This window comes from Meriones unguiculatus, chromosome 18, assembly GCF_030254825.1.
Source record: "Meriones unguiculatus strain TT.TT164.6M chromosome 18, Bangor_MerUng_6.1, whole genome shotgun sequence".
Classification (NCBI taxonomy): domain Eukaryota; kingdom Metazoa; phylum Chordata; class Mammalia; order Rodentia; family Muridae; genus Meriones; species Meriones unguiculatus.
In genome coordinates, this window is record NC_083365.1 from 19,550,692 (window position 1) to 19,566,385 (window position 15,694).

The 15,694-nt window shown below is 53.8% G+C and overlaps 2 protein-coding genes across 3 annotated transcripts; one reads left to right on the plus strand and one right to left on the minus strand.

Moving 5' to 3' along the window:
- Positions 1 to 5: 5 nt before the first annotated feature.
- Duoxa1 (dual oxidase maturation factor 1) lies at positions 6 to 10,891 on the plus strand. 2 transcript variants are annotated; one of them, XM_021645075.2, is made up of 8 exons: positions 6 to 124; positions 649 to 767; positions 6,963 to 7,138; positions 7,457 to 7,514; positions 8,141 to 8,275; positions 8,564 to 8,777; positions 9,039 to 9,256; positions 9,910 to 10,891. In XM_021645075.2, exons 3-8 carry the CDS (start codon positions 6,992 to 6,994, stop codon positions 10,161 to 10,163), a joined length of 1,026 nt encoding a protein of 341 aa, XP_021500750.1. In that variant the 5' UTR covers positions 6 to 124; positions 649 to 767; positions 6,963 to 6,991; the 3' UTR covers positions 10,164 to 10,891. The 2 variants fall into 2 exon arrangements, with proteins under 2 accessions (XP_021500750.1, XP_021500749.1); XM_021645074.2 differs by having other exon boundaries at positions 8 to 124; positions 649 to 890.
- Positions 10,892 to 11,480: 589 nt separating this feature from the next.
- Positions 11,481 to 15,194, minus strand: Duoxa2 (dual oxidase maturation factor 2). Its single transcript, XM_060372058.1, has 6 exons — positions 14,743 to 15,194; positions 13,669 to 13,726; positions 13,248 to 13,382; positions 12,529 to 12,742; positions 12,111 to 12,325; positions 11,481 to 11,840 (listed from the first exon to the last, which is right to left on the minus strand). Exons 1-6 carry the CDS (start codon positions 15,091 to 15,093, stop codon positions 11,659 to 11,661), a joined length of 1,155 nt encoding a protein of 384 aa, XP_060228041.1. The 5' UTR covers positions 15,094 to 15,194; the 3' UTR covers positions 11,481 to 11,658.
- Positions 15,195 to 15,694: the final 500 nt, after the last annotated feature.

The window sequence follows — 15,694 nt, forward strand, 5'->3', positions numbered from 1 at the left end:
TCGGGGGTGAGGAGCCGACAGCGCGTCCCAGCTCTAGGGCGGGGCGGGCACCGAAGGGCGGGATAGAGGCCGGCGCGGGGACCCGTCACCGCCGGGACGCTCCCAGGGGACGCGAGCGCGAAAGGTGAGGCTGTGGAGGATGTAGGGCTGCAGGGGCAGAGGGTTCGGGCGGTGTGGCCGTCTGGGAGGTGGGGAGGGCGAGTCCCCCTCCGCAAGTTGGAGAGGGGGTGCGGGGCAAGAAAGCTGTCCCCAAATCCTCGTCACTCAGGGGCTCTAAATCCAACATCCACCCACAGATCAGCCCTGGCCCCAAAGCAAGGGATCCATCTGTTGCCCTGTAAATGTGGGTAACCAGGGCTTCTAGTGGGACCTCCCAAGTCTCGCCGCCCTCCCTGCCCGGGATGCAGGCGTGGGTGGGGTCAATGGAGGGTTTCACCGGGGGATGCAGAGGGCACAGGAACACGGTCCTAGCGCGCCAGGCGGTCCCCTGTCCGAGGACGAGCTGCCAGGACCGGGAAAGCGGAAAACGGCTCGGAATGGAAAGCGGGGAAGACACCAGGCCGGGTTTGTGGGGTCACCACCGGGCTGGCCATTGAGTTGGAAGAACGGGGAGTCGGGCCTGACCACGTTCGTGGTTTTTGGTGACAGGACGTCAACGCCCGAACCAGGTGCCTGTCCTGTCCCCACGACCGGGAGCGTCGTGAGTTCCCGGAGGAAGAGGCGAGCGGCGTCAGGTGCCTCGCGCACAGTACCTGGGAGAGAGGAAGGTAGGGAGCCATCGGTGCCTGCCGAGTCTACGCGGTTCCCACGCCATCAGCCTCGAAGTGCTGCTCCGGTACCGGCCCCTAGGGGCGCATTTCTTGACTCTACAACGGACCGGTTCAGATCAGGTGAGGGTTTGTGTAGGAGAAAGTCTGACAAGAAATTAAGACAAGGTGGAGTTCTTTTCTTTTTTTTTTTATATGTAAGATATATTTATTTATTATTTATACAGCATTCTGCCTGCACACCAGAAGAGGGCACCAGATCTCACTGTAGATGGTTATTTCGCTGTAGATGGTTGTGAGCCACCATGTGGTTGATGGAAATTGAACTCAGGGCCTTTAGGAAGAACAGCCTGTGTTCTTAACCTCTGAGCCATCTCTCCAACACCAAGGTGGAGTCCTTAAGACTATAAAAGTCACAAGATTTTTCTACACTGAATCTGTATTTCTCTTAACTGAAGTCTTAGTAGGTTGGATGGCTGGGTTCCCCATCCCTGAACCCATTATCACCCATCACTGGGAACCCCCCCACCTCTCTCTCTCCCCCTCCCACTCCTCCACTGCCCCCCACCACACACACACACACACACACACACACACACACACACACTTCTACCTTCCTTAGGAAGGAGGACTAGGTTAGGTGTTCCTGAAAAGGACTCTCTTTAGCCACACAGAGCTGTAAACTTTTAATGGGCTTTACTTCAGTCAGAGAAATAAACTGTCACATTCTGGTAGCCAGGCACCGCCCATCAGAGTGCTGGACAGCGTTAGCCATGTCACCTAAACTGCCTTTATGGGGAGCTAGCTGTCTTTACTCTGCGAAGTCTATATATAGGTGGGTGTGAGGGCAGAGGAAGGCCTTCGGAAGAAAATTGTGTCAAGCTTTGAGGTTCCAGATCACCCACCAAACACATGACTTTGAGTGATGGAACCGGAGCTGGTTCTCGGCCGGGTTTTCCTCAAGAATGTTGATGCTAGTCAGATAAACCCTGAAAAGCCTTTCCGTTTTGTAGGTAAGGACTAGGTAACTACATCTGAAATACTACCAATCACAGGGGAAAGCCTTTAGGCCTTAAAGGCTGCCCTCCAGGCCAAGTGAGAAAACAGAACCCTGAAGTGGAAGAATTGGCCCCTTCTCAATGAGGAAGCACCCAGCTTGCTGCAGGAGCCCCCACGAAAAGCTAATAGGTGTCCGTGTTACTGAGCGTGACAAAGTCGGGGTGCTCCCTTCTTCCTCTGTCTTTAAGTTTGCAGGCCTGTGTTCAACTGTCTTGCTCCTGCCTACATTCATCAGTATAAAATAGTTCTATATACCAGTTATGGTGCTGAGCTAAGGGATCAGGAAGTAATGTTGATATCGATGCGAGATTTTGCTGGATTAGAGCCAAGTCTACTGTCAGAATCCACTTGTCAAGCTTGAGAGAGGAAGACGGTCCCAGGAGAAACACAGGCTTTGTTGGAGAAGCAGTGTTCCCGCAGCCCTTTTATTTCAGTCCACTCCTTCATACTGAAGCCCTGCTAGCATCATAATGAAACCAAATTAGGATCAGTCATGAAAATTCAGCTCTACTCCATCAGGCAGGGCAGGGGAAGGAATATCTAAGTCATGGAATTGAACTGTGAACGGAGGAGGCCAAGAAAGACAAATTGTATTGACCAACAATCATTTGCTCTAGTCATCCTCCATACATGTTCTGGAGAACCGGAAATAAGCTAACAATGTCCTCTATGTACTTGGGATACAAAAGGGCCTTTTGTTGGTGTTTTCTTTGACGCGTCATGTTAACAGAGATGAGACATGCTCACAAAACTTTTTATAACCTCTCATTAAAATAGGCACAGGAATACGAGGAATATGTGGGCCCTACCAAGATGCTCTAAGTTAGGTAATATCTGCTTACACTGCAAATACCTGTTGCTGGAATTCAAACATATGATATGGGTTCTTCTTTCATTTTCTCACACTGATTTGGTGCATGCATGTGTGTGCATGTGTGTGTTATGTGTGTGTGCGTGTACACACGCATGCCTGCATCCTATGGCAGGAGTGTGGATGTCAGAAGACGACTTTATCGACTTTATCTCTCCTTCCGCCATGTGGCTTCTAGGGACCAAACTCAGATTTTCAGGCTCGGCAGCAAGCACCCTCACTCACTGAGCCATCGCACTGGCCCTTATAAGTTCTTTCTGTGAGCAATCTTCTTTTATTTTAATTCATGTCTTCCTTCTTTTTCTCCTTCCCTTCTCTTTCTTATCATCGTCATTATCACCACCATCACCGTGATGATGATGATGGTGATGACGATAATGATGATGGTGATAATAGAACCTTGCATTGCCTGTAACTCACTGTGGAGATCATGCTAGCCTCCAACTCAAAGGCCTGCCTTTGCCTCCCAAGTGCTGGGCTGTCTTAACTAAGACCTAAGGCGTTCTACATTGTACAGCCTTTCTTCCTAGTTGGACTTTCTTAGAAATATAACGGCTTCAGTCTTGGTGTCATAAATAAAAATTCACTATAACAGAAAGCTTACGCTTTATAATAAATGTCACTAGGCCAGGAGGACAGCCCATGTGGAAGAGGAAACTTGCTGCCCACGCCTGACAACCTGGGTTCAAGCCTCAGAGCCAGCATAAAGATGGGAGGAGACAACCAGCTCCACAAAGATGTCCTCTCTGTCCACATGCATACTATGGGAAGAACACACACACACACACACTCACTCACACACGCACACACATGCACTCATGCATGTGTGCATGCACACACGTGCACACACACACGAGCAGACAAATGCACAAGTAAATATAAACATTTAAAAATAAAATGTTGCTATTAATTATTTTATTTTAAAAACCAGTTTCTTTTTAATTTAAAAAAAATTACACGTGTGAGTGCTCTGCAGGCATATATGCCAGTGAACCAAGTACATGACTGGTGCCAGCAGAGGTCAGAAGAGGGCTTTAGATCCCCTTGGAACTGTAGTTACTGGCAGTTGTGAGCCACTTGTTGGAATTGAACCCAGGTCCTCTGCAAGAGCAGCCAGTGCTCTTAGTTAACCTCTGAGACACCTTTCCAGCCCCTCAAAATAACAGAGCTTTAGCTACACGTTTTCAGACAGGCTTAAGAAGTAAGCATGCTTCTGTTCAGCTAAATACAAGCTATTGAAAAAGGTTTTCCAGACTTTTTTTTTTAAGCTTTTAGCCTTGTATTGGCTCATGTGAATGTGTATGTAGTGAGGGGCCATAGCTCCCTCTTGTGTGAAGACTCAGGAAGAGATACCCATAGAAAGAACTCATTTATATTCATTAATTCCATCCAGAGTTTGATTAGAATATGCTACATGCAGATGATGCAGAGATGGGGAAATTAAATCTCTGCCCTCAAGGAGACTCTGTCTAAAAGACTCTGTCAAATGTTCAAAGAGATGAAGTACAGTAATTATTGTGATTGTGGAGATATGCCCAAAGCATGGTGAAGATGGTAGAAGGGAAACCTTCCCACTGGCCTAATGGCATTAGAGGGAACTTCACAAAGAAGGTAAAATTGGCTGAGACTGGGGGTGAGAAAAGGCATTTGCCAAGGGCAGAACAGTCCAGAGAGAGGAAATAGCACATACAAAGGCAGAAGGCTTGAAGAAGCATGTTAGTCACAGAGAGGAGAAGAAGAAACACAGCTCACAAAACATTTTATATGTGAGAGTAAGGAAATCAGATTTTATCCAGGGGAGATAAGTGAAATGACTGTATTTATTAATTAGAAAAACTACTCTTGCACCAGGCAAGAGGAGAGAATGAGACTAACTAAAATGGGCAGAGGCAGTAGAGAAGGCAACCAATAAATAACTTCAAGAAATACAGAAGGGGAATGTAAGATGGTTTTTGTTCTGGCATCTTTGATTAATGGGTAGTGGTGAGGCTAAAAAGAAAAAAAAATAGAATGAAGATAGAGTAGCAAAGAATTCCATTTGGAGCCTGTTAGATTTGAGACGCAGAGAGAACATCCAAGTAGAAAAATTCATGAGGTCCTTTTGAGTGAGCTCAGGGAGACATCTGAGAACTATAAGCCACGGTAACAGATGAGACTGCCTAAATATTATCTAATGTACTGATATGCCTTAGTATATTACCTAAGTTTTTGTTTTGTTTTTGAAAGAGGGTCTTACCACATCGCTCGGGCTAGCCTGGAACTCTCAGTCCTCTTGCTTCAACTTTTTCAGTGATGGGATCACAGGGTGCACCATCATGCCTGGCTAGCCGGGGAAACCTTCAACGACACTAAAGAAAGAGAGTCAAGATAGAATCTTGAGCAGCTTAAATGTTTGGTAGAGAGGAGGAAGGAGGAGCCTACACCAGGTGGCCAATGGTAAGAGACCCAGAAAAACATGGTGTTGTGGAACCAAAGTAAGTTTCAAGATAGAAGATATGTGCTCTGAAGGGTCAAATACCAAAGTTTAAAAGGTTTGTTGTTGTTGTTTTTAAGTGAGGCTTTCCCTTTAGGTTATTTAGTGAAGATAAGGATTCAGAAAAGTTAGGCTACAATGGGTCAAGGAGACAAGAAATCAATAAGGATATGGAAACCACCAGCACAGATTATTCTGTAAAAACCCTGGCTGTAAAAAGGAAAAGAGTGGGACTGGACAGGGAGAGTATGGAGGTCAAGAAGGCTTCTTTCTTTTGTGATCTCGGCTGGGAGAAACCTGAATCTACCCTTGGGAAAGGGGTCCAGCAGAGAATGACAGGCTGTGAGGCCATGAGGGTGACTGACAGTTAGGCGGCTGTGGAGAAGGCAGTGGTGGGGAGAGTCCCAGTTGATCCGTGGAGCCGGAGAACAGATGGGTATTTCTCTGGGATGGAAGAGTTGAACACTTAAGAAGAAAACCAAACTTTCACATTAAAAACCGAGGCTGTGGTTGTATATCTTGCCCAAAAAGACAAGATTAAAAGCTGAGCTGTATGTCTCCCTGTCTCTTTGCCCAATGCCATATTGTTTCCAACAGGATTCTTTGTATTTTCCATGCTCAGTCTCATTCCATCCTCATAATGACCCTCTGAAGCAGACATTATTTCTGTTTTCCAGTGAAACAAGATAGAGGTGACATTGTGAAAAACAGAGGCAGAATTCAGACCCTATGGGGCTGCTTTACTTTCCCACTTAACAAGACTCCCCCCTGCTCAGATTAAATCAGGGGTTCTCCTGGGTGATCCGAGACCACAGTACAGATCACACTTAGAAGAAGGAACAGAACTGGGACAGTGATTCTAGGGTTTCACCCCCGATTTTGATATCTCTGAAGGTTTACCGCATTTTACCACGACGGCTATTACGGTTTAATCGGCAGTACTTTCTTCCTCCGTGATCTGTGAAACGGTAGCGTGCCTTGCAATTAACTCTGTCCAAACACTGATGAAATGGCCACATATCATTGTCCTAACGTCCTGGGTCTGAAGGAGCAGACAAGAGTCAAACAAGTGCTTAGATCAATCAGGTGACAGGCAGAGGAGTTCAAAGCCGGTGTTTGAGTTGGAATGCCCTATGGGGATGTGAGTGGAAGAAAAGAGCCTATGTGGACGGTGCTTGGAACAGTAGGACATCTGGTCCCAGTGTCGTGCCTGGTGGAGGGCAATGCTTACTCAGGTTGTTCTGGAAACACCAGTCGTGGGAGCCAGGGTGCCTAAGCAGGCCGGGCAGTGCTGGGTCTAGGGATCAGCCGCCTGTTGATGTAGTTGGACTGTCCACTTAGCAGCTATTTGGCCTTTGTTCCTTTTCATAATCTGTACCATCTCTTACCCGTATTGGCTTTGTTTGATGGTAAATACAGCTCTTTTTATGTTCTGGTGACCTGCCTTTGCTAGAGCCTGGGGGAAATAAAAGAGAGTTCTTTTGCTTCAGATATTCCCAGAAGAAGCAAAAAAGGCCCAAGGGTAATGACAGCACTGATTTAGAGGGCTGAGTGGTTAGGGAGGCAGCACGGGGCAGCAGAGATGATTGCCAAGACCCCGAATCTGTCACAGCCAAAAGATGATGGACAGATTGAAAAGCAGTGGAATAGCTGCAAAGGCAGTGAAGATCCGAAAGCCCCAACAGAACGGGCTTCAAAAATGACAGACTAGCTTGATCCTTTGAAGCATCCCTAACACCACGGTCATGCTTGGTACTCAGAGGGGCCTCTCAACGGACACCTATCGTTGCAGCATCCGCATCCCTGCACACCCCCACCGAAATGGCTGCCTTTGGACACACGCTGCCCTTCTACACTGGCCCCAAGCCAACCTTTTCCATGGACACGACTTTGGCTGTCATCATCACCATCTTCCTGACTGCCCTGGTTACCTTCATCATCATCCTGCCCGGCATCCGCGGGAAGACGGTAAGAAACAACCCCCAATCGAGCAGACTCTAGCCCCAGAGAGACCTCGGCTTTGAGAGTGAGGGGTCCAGACTCCGCCTAGACGTGGTGACTCAGGGAAGGAACCCCAGCGCTGAGAAAGCCTCGTCACCATCCCCAAGGCAGTGTTCCCCCATTCACTGAGCCGACAGATTGCACACGATTTTTGTGCCAGAGGCTCTGATTGCCACTGGCCAAGGAGGCTCAGCTGTAGCGCCCCTGCCCCTCCCCATTGTAGGAGAAGGAGGGGTGAGCTTGGAAGGAGGGCTGTGCTGACTAAACCCACCCACTCTGACTCAGAGACTGTTCTGGCTGCTTCGGGTGGTGACCAGCTTGTTCATCGGGGCTGTGATCCTAGGTGAGTGCCAAGGGCCAGCTTGCCACAGACCCAGGCAGCTGCCTCTGTCTCGGGGCCTGCCTCTCTCCGACTCAGGGTGGCTTCCACATCCAGCCCACACCCCTCCCTCCACATGGTTTTTGGTTCCTTACTCCCACCCTTGCCCCTGGAGGCGTGGGCCAGGGACGCCCTGAAGGATGCCTCTGCGAAATCTTCCTAACATTTTTATTTGGGTCAAAATGGATGTAGGTGGGGAGGGGGGTTGTGGGAGCTGGGAAGGAGGACTTGGGGGAAAGGGATTGTTGCTCGGTCCGCTTCAGTGGCTAGGGAAATGGGGAAAACCAACTTTTTACCAAAGCTGTCTGTGTTTGCCCATCATGGATGGTTTCCTTACCCAGCTGAGCGAGTGGCTGTCCCTAAATGGATTGGAAGGGCTGAGCAGAGGCACAGACGTGGAAACTTTTTAGATCCTGACCCTTTTCTTCACCCCACAGTAGTGGGTTGGCAGGCTTAGTGTAAGCCAGACACGGGCTAGTGAATGCGTATTGTACAATTATGACAAGTTCAGACATGGGGCCCTTGCAGCGATTCCTCTGACTAACCCAGTAACGCGCAGACCGTCCTGAGTGACAACTCCCCAACCCCAGCTGTGAATTTCAGCTCTGAGTGGTCTGTGGGCCAAGTCCACACCAACACAACCTACAAAGCGTTCAGTCCCACGTGGGTCAGCGTGGACGTGGGGCTGCAGATTGGGCTCGGAGGGGTCAACATCACACTCACAGGTGAGGTTCTTACGTGTGGGGGAGGGAAGGCCCCGCCGTGTCTGTGAGATGTATGTGGTGTGTGTTTGGGGGGGGGGGGTTGGGCACAGAACTACAGCGTGCCTTGTCCTGGAGCTTGGAGGAAGTGTAGGTGCAGAGGGGGTGTTGGGAAGGGAAATTCAGAACTGTGTTCCCTGCCAGCTGCCAGCTATTGGTCTTCTGCCAAGCCTGAATGAACCCCCCTACCCAAGGTGAACGGCCCAGTCCAGCCCCTGGCTTCCTGCTAAGCTCAGCTGCCCTGTTCCTCAGGGACCCCAGTGCAGCAGCTGAATGAAACCATCGACTACAACGAGGCATTCACGTGGCGCCTGGGGGAGAGCTACGCAGACGAGTACACAAAGGCACTGGAGAAGGGCCTTCCAGACCCCGTGCTGTACCTGGCAGAGAAGTTCACCCCTCAAAGCCCATGCGGCCTGTACGACCAGTACCGCCTGGCGGGACACTACGCCTCAGCCATGCTGTGGTGAGCATGGCTATGGGAGGAGACGGGCCCCTACTGGCCTAAATTCAGAAACAGATTTTTCTAGCCACCTGGTTTCCACTCGAAGGAAAATCCCGACTGGGAGGAGGAGCTGGCGTCAGTACCCTTAGTTCTTGGTTGGGAAGCCCATGAGCAAGAGTGCCCCCTTCACAAATTTGGGGAACCCTCTCGCTGGGCCCTCCAGTGCTCTCCGGCAGGCAGGGGTTCCTGAGCCAGCCCTCCCTGCGTCTTGGCTCTCTCTAGGGTGGCTTTCCTCTGCTGGCTGCTGGCCAATGTGTTGCTGTCCATGCCTGTACTGGTTTACGGTGGCCACATGCTGCTGGCCACCGGCCTCTTCCAGCTGATGGCACTGTTGTTCTTCTCCATGACCACATCACTCCTATCCCCCTGTCCCCTGCGGCTGGGCACTGCTGTGCTGTCCACTCACCGTGGGCCTGCTTTCTGGATCACGTTGGCCACAGGTGAGGCCCTCTCCTAAAGATAAGGGCTCAGGATGGAGGTGAGGGGTTATCACGTCGGTGGGGCGGAGGGCCTGCTTCTGGAGGTGAAGAGGTCTGTGCTTCTTTTAGAGCCCTGTACTTCCTAACCCCTTATCTTCTGGCTTTCTCTCTCCAATGCCATTTCCCCTCCTCATCTATGCTCACTTCCCTGTACCTTCTCTGTCACATCCATTATCCCCTAACTCTTTAAACAAGTCCTCCAAATCTTCCATTTGCGTGTCCAGTCCTTCACCTCCTAACCACATTCTCATGTCTTTTCCTAGGGCTCGTGCATGTCCTCACTTCCCACTACCCCAAACGCCCTAAACCAACCTGCCTTACTGTCTCACTCTCCTACCAACCATGCTGTCTTCCTGTCTCCCTTCATCCCCATCTGTCCTTCTCCTAGTCTGTCTTCTTCTTTCTCTTCCTCTCCCTCGGTTTGGAGCGTGAAAGTTAAGAACAGTAGACCCCTGTCAGCGATATAGACCCCAGGACGTTCAGTCAGCTCTCTGAATTCCAGTTACTCTAAGCGGGGACCCGGAGGCCTCCTGCAGAGTTCTTCTGGTGCTCTTAGATGATCCTGGCATGACTTGCTAGAACTAAGGCAAGGCACGTGTCACCTCCATCCTCAGGACTGCTGTGTATTCTGCTCGGCCTGGTCATGGCGGTGGCCCACAGGGTGCAACCTCACAGACTGAAGGCTTTCTTCAACCAGAGTTCGGAGGACCCAGTGATGGAGTGGGGTTCTGAGGAAGGGGGGTTATTGAGCCCCCGCTACCGGTCCATGGCAGAGAGTCCCGAGACCCAGGACATTCCCATGTCAGAGGCTTCCTCTGAGACATGTTTTAAGGAAGAGAACCTCAGAGAGTCAGACTGTACCCTGTAGTACTCCCTGTTGGTGGCCACTTGAGTTTTCAGACCGGCTCCAGACTTCGCTGAAGCTCCCATAAGACCAGAGCTGCCCCGGAAGTGGGTTTCGGGTTTGTATCAGATGCCCAGCTCCAACTTGCAGATGTAACGGAATAAGGAGACACAACCTACTAATGCAAAATAAAATAAATAAAGGAGCAAAAGTCCCAGGGTTCTGAAGAGATGTCAGGCATGCCCATAAACCCTGCCGTTGTGGTGAGGACAACATGGGTGGCTCTTCTCTCTGCACAGCGATCACTTTCTTGCATGTTTCGCCTCTTCAAGGTGCCGACCTCCCTCTCACGACAAACATGCTGGGTGTCGAGTGCCCTCGGCACCCATCTCTCGCTTTGGGGGGGGGGGCTATCTGGGCCCCTTTCTTTTCTTTCTCTGCTGCCTTCACAGCTTGTGTGACTTCTGGGTCTGCACCGACAGGAGAACAAGCATCTTGTTCCAGTCCTAACATTAACTGGTTGTGCCACATTCTCTCTGACCTTCAGTTTCCAAAGGTGCTATGTAAGGTTATAGGACTTGGGGGAAAGAAAAACTTTAAAAAGATCCCAGGGCATATATAATGTGTGTGAGTATTTTGCCTGCATGTACGTCTGTCACCACTTGCGCGCAGTGCCTGAGGAGACCAGGAGAGGACGCTGCAGAATCCCCTTGACTGGAGTTACAGGCCGGAGTTAGTCTCCTTGTGTGTAAAAGGACTCCAACCCCAATGCCCTGGAAGAGTAGCCACTGTGGGCTGGAGAGATGACTCGGTGTTTAAGAGCACTGTCCTGAGTTCAGTTCCCGGCAACCATCTATACTGGGATCTGATGCCCTTTTCTGGAGAGCAGGTGTACACGCAGTCAGAGCACTCATGTTCATAAAATAAATCTTAAAAAGTGAGAACAGAGTAACCACTGTTCTACCACTGAACCATCTCTCCAGACCCCGAGGATATATATATCCGCTCTCTAAGCTCTCAGGCACAAACATGAAAGAATTGGTGAATCAACGCCGAAGTCCTAATCGTTCCCAATACTTTGCGTTTGGCTAGTAGAGGTTCCGGCAGAAAGTGACTACGGTGCCTGCAGTTCCTCTCAGGCCTCCCTAGAGGGCGCGCCTCCCCCAGAGCCCTTCGGTGTTTTCTCGGGTTTCCCAGCATCTGAACGCACGCTGCTAGGCTCTCCCGAGCCTAGCGAACTTTCTCGGGGTTGCCTAGCTCCAAGGAAACTGATGGGCAGGAGAAATTTGAAGAAAAAAAAAAAAAAGAAAAAGAAAAAGAAAAAAGAAAAAGAAAAAAAACGAAACAGAACAAAAAGTTTATTTACAACTCTCCCGAGAAATGCGTTCTCCCGGGCGCCCCCTTGCCCTGCTGCGGGGACGCGCAATCCCCCAGACTCAGCCGCGCTCCTGGCGGGCTTCAGCTCTGCGGCATCCCCGGGGGCGGGGGCGGGGCTGGCAACCCGCGGAGTTAGTTCTCGTCACAGGACAGTGGTAATATTCGAGTCCGAGCCCCCGCACTGCTGGTGCCGCGGGTTGTCGAGGACGAGGGGCGGGTTCGCCTTCGTCTGGCTGCCGCCCTGATCCAGAAAGGAGCGGAGAGCGCCGGGCCGAGCGCGCTGGAGAATCACCACGGCGCCTCCGAGGAGGAGGCTCAGGATGCCTGCGGCGGGAGGCGGAGAGAGGGAGGGACGGGGTCGGGGAGGGGAGGAGGGGAGTGCGCCGGGGGCGCGGGCGCTCCTGGCCCTCCCCGGCAGCCCGTCCCCGGGATTCCCTGCACCCACGGCTACACCACGCGACTTCCAGCGAGCCCTTCCTCTCCCGCCCGTCTCCGCTGCACAGCGGGAGGGGCAGACAGCGCTCGCCCCTCCTCCGGCTGCCCTGGCTCGACCCCCCCCTCCCCCGAGCGAGCGAGCATCCCCGGGGGACTCACCGGTGGCCAGCGTGACCCAGAAGGAGGCGCCGTAGCGAGGCGTGAGGGCCTCGGGGCCCAGGCGGAAGCGGCAGAGTGGCACGGCGGACACCGAGGCGAAGGCGAAGACAGCGAAGAGCGTGAAGGCGCCGGTGGCGAGCAGGGCCAGGCCCCCGTAGAGCGGGGCGGGCGTGGAGAGCAGCGCGTTGGCGATGATCCAGAAGCAGAACGCCACCCTGCGGGGGACCGAGGCGGCGCGCCCCGAGCGGGGATGATGGCCCGGGCCGGGTGGGCTGGTGGGGGTGGGGGTCGGCTGGTGGGGGTGGGGTGCAGGGGGACCCCGCCTCGCTCCTCTCCCTCTGACCCCCCCCCCCGGCTCCCGGGCCCCGTCGCCGGCTCACCACAGCGTGGCCCACCCCCGGCCCCCTCGCCGGCTCACCACAGTGTGGCCCCCGCGTAGTGGCCCGCCAGGTGGTACTGGTGGTACAGGCCGCAGGGGCTGCTGGGGGTGAACTTCTCGGCCAGGTACAGCACCGGGTCGGGCAGGCCCTTCTCCAGCGCGTCCACGTACTCCTTGGTGTAGTCCTCGTCCAGGCGCCAGGTGAATCGCTCGTTGTAGTCGATAGTCTCGTTGAGCTGCTGCACTGGCGTTCCTGCGGGGGGAGCCGTGGGGTCATCGACCCCGGGCAAGGCGGGGGGGGGGGAACTACCCACTTCCAGATGGAAACGAGGGGGTGGGGCGGCTGGAGGGAAAAGCGTTTAGGGTGGTGATGCGGAGAGACGCGGATGCGATTGAATCAGGCGCCCCCCCCCCCCCCGAGCCCCAGGGACGTGAAAGGAGCCTTTCTCAACGTCGTCCTCAACCTTCCTAACGCGGTGACCCTTTGATACAGTTCCGCGGGTTATGGTGACCTCCCCCCCGCCCCCCGCCCAACCATATAGTGATTTCCCTTGCTACTGCAGAACTGTGGTTTGGCTGCTGTTGGGAATCGGAATATAAATAAAACATCTGTGTCTTCCGACGGCCTTAGGCGGCACCTGTGAGAGAGGCGTGGGGGTCGCGACCCACCGGTGGAGAAGCGCTGCTTAACCTCCCTTGGCCCTCAGCTCTTGATCCTGTCATCTCCCGCCCCGCCCCCCCCCCCCCGGCCTCCTCACCTCTGAGAGTAATGTTAACGCCCACCAGTCCCACGTGCAGACCGACGTGGACTTGAACCCGGGCCGTACTGAAGGCTTTGTAGGATGTATTGGTCCACACTCTCCCCACGAACCAGTCTCCGCTGAAGTGCACAGCTACGGGGAGATTCACACAGTGACTCGTGGGTGAGGGTGGGGGCGGGCGGATGGGACTAGGGGCCTGATGATGGGGCGGAAAGAAAAAGGCTTGGGAGCTTGGTGTGTTAGCGTGGTGAGGCAGAACAGAGGGCGTTGGGCTGCAGAGTGAGAGCCTGTCCCAAAACAAACGGGGGGGGGGGGGGAAACACAGCAAAAGAACAGCGAGGGTTGCTAGCAACGCGCAAAGTGGAACCAGGAAACCCCGTTTCTCGGAGCCACTCCTTTCCCAACTCCACACACTCACCCACAATCTCTGCACCTATGAACAGGCTAAGAAGAACTCTCACCAACCAGAACCAGCGCTGTAGAAAGAGACAGACGCCGGGTCAGGCTTGGGTACCGCCCAGCCCATGCTGGAGGACCTCCCCTCCCCACCCCCTTGACCCCACTCCGCTGCTTTTGAGGCTGATGTCATGCACGCTTTTTCCTTCAATTTCCTCTAAGCCAATGACGTTTCTGATATTTTCTGGCCATGGGCTTCCATGACCGAAAACTTTCCCAGCCCTGTTTCCAGGTCTACCCTGCCTGGCGACCTTTATACCCCCAGCTGTGTGGCGCCTCTCCCCCCACCTCTGATTCAATCACTGCTTGGTGAGGCTCAGTGAGTTCAGAAGTGCCAGGCGGTCAGGCAGGTAGGCAGGGGTTCACCTCTCCCAGAAGAGGGAGGCCCCAGGGCCTGGTTAGTCAATTAAAGGCGAGGAACCGCAGCTATTTCTAGACCTACCAGTTCCCCCAGACCAACAAAGATCAACACGAAAAGACTAAAGGTCTTCTCAGACTTGAAGCAGTGTGCAGTTGAGGATCTGGGGGGCTGGGAGGTTTTGAGGGAATTGCTCCTGATTGCTGCACGTTTGAACCCTCTGTGGAAGCCTCTAAATCTTTATCTCAACCCAGTAAGGAAAACCCAGCAGGCCATCCTCTTGGCAAGAAGGTCCAGAGCCCAGGACAGGGGTGCTGAGGAATTCAGAGGGAGATGGGGGCTCCTGGTAGCACCCTGAAGCCTAGACCCAATCCTGGGTTCTACTGGGCTGGCGCCCACTTTCTGCAGCAGCCTCCAAAATAAGACAACTGGAGTCTCCTCCCGGCATGCCCCAGACCAGAGGCTCTCTGTCCTTCTCCCTGGGAAGAGCCACTCACTGCTCTGGACTCGTAAATTTGCCCCTGCCGGTCCTCCTGCTCTTCCTGGGTTCTGTCTGTCCCAGTCTCCGAAAAATGCTCTCCATGTCGTTTTCTGACCCCACGACATGAGCTTCTAGATCCCACCTAAGGAGAGCTATGAGTAGCCTCCGCCCCCCGCCCGCCCCCTTCCATCCCGTACCGAACGGCCGCGGATCCCAGGCAAGATGAGCAGGAAGCTAGCGGCCAAGGACAAGAATACCAGGATGACAATGAGCAGCGGGACGCTGAAGCCGGCGGCGTGCCTGGGCTGGGGGTAGAAGGGCAGCACCCCGTCCCACGCAGTCATCCTGCCACGCGGGAGCTGGGGCGAGCGAGCGGGAGAGAGTCTGAGCGTCGAGGCTCTCCGGAGACGCGCAGCAGCGGGGCGCCCTGAGGCTCGCTCTCCCGCCTCCGGGGCTCCGGGACGCGCTCGGGGAGAGACGCGGACCCTCTCATTTATAGGAGCGTGGGCCGCCAGCGGGAGGTGGAAGGGTCCCGTCCGGCGGGGCATGCAAACGAGGGGGCGGGGACATGCAAATGACGGCCGCCCGGCTCCTGGATTTGAGGCCGAGCGTCTGGACCGCTCCGTCACACCCGCAGCCCCGGCTCAAGCTGACACCTTGGAGACCGGACTCAGGGAGAAGGGCAGAAGAGCATCCAGGAGAGGGGAGGGAGCGAAGGAACCAAAGCTCCCCAGAACACGGAAGACTTGGAGCCTGACAGGAGCCTCACCCCGGAGCCTGGGTCTCTTAGCCCTTTTGCACGCACGTCGACCGCAGGTGAGGAGGAGGCTGGCTGCGGGACCCTGGTTCTCAGGTCGCCAGCCTCATCTCCCCCCTTTCAATCTCCCCTCCCCCCCACCCCGGAGAAGCAGTAGGTGGGGAACCTGGGATGAGAGGAGTCGATTTGGGAACGAAGCTCCCGGGAGGCTAAGGCCATCCTGGTAGAGATCAGACGCCCCAAAGGACCCCTCCCCAGGATGTTCACGTAGCTGAAGTCAGCACCCGGGCAGGGTCGGGGTGGTGGGGGGGGGGGGACGAACCTCAGTACCGCTTGGGGCTGTCCCTGAAAGCGCGTCGTGAAGGTACTCCCCTTCCAGTGCCAGCTGGGGG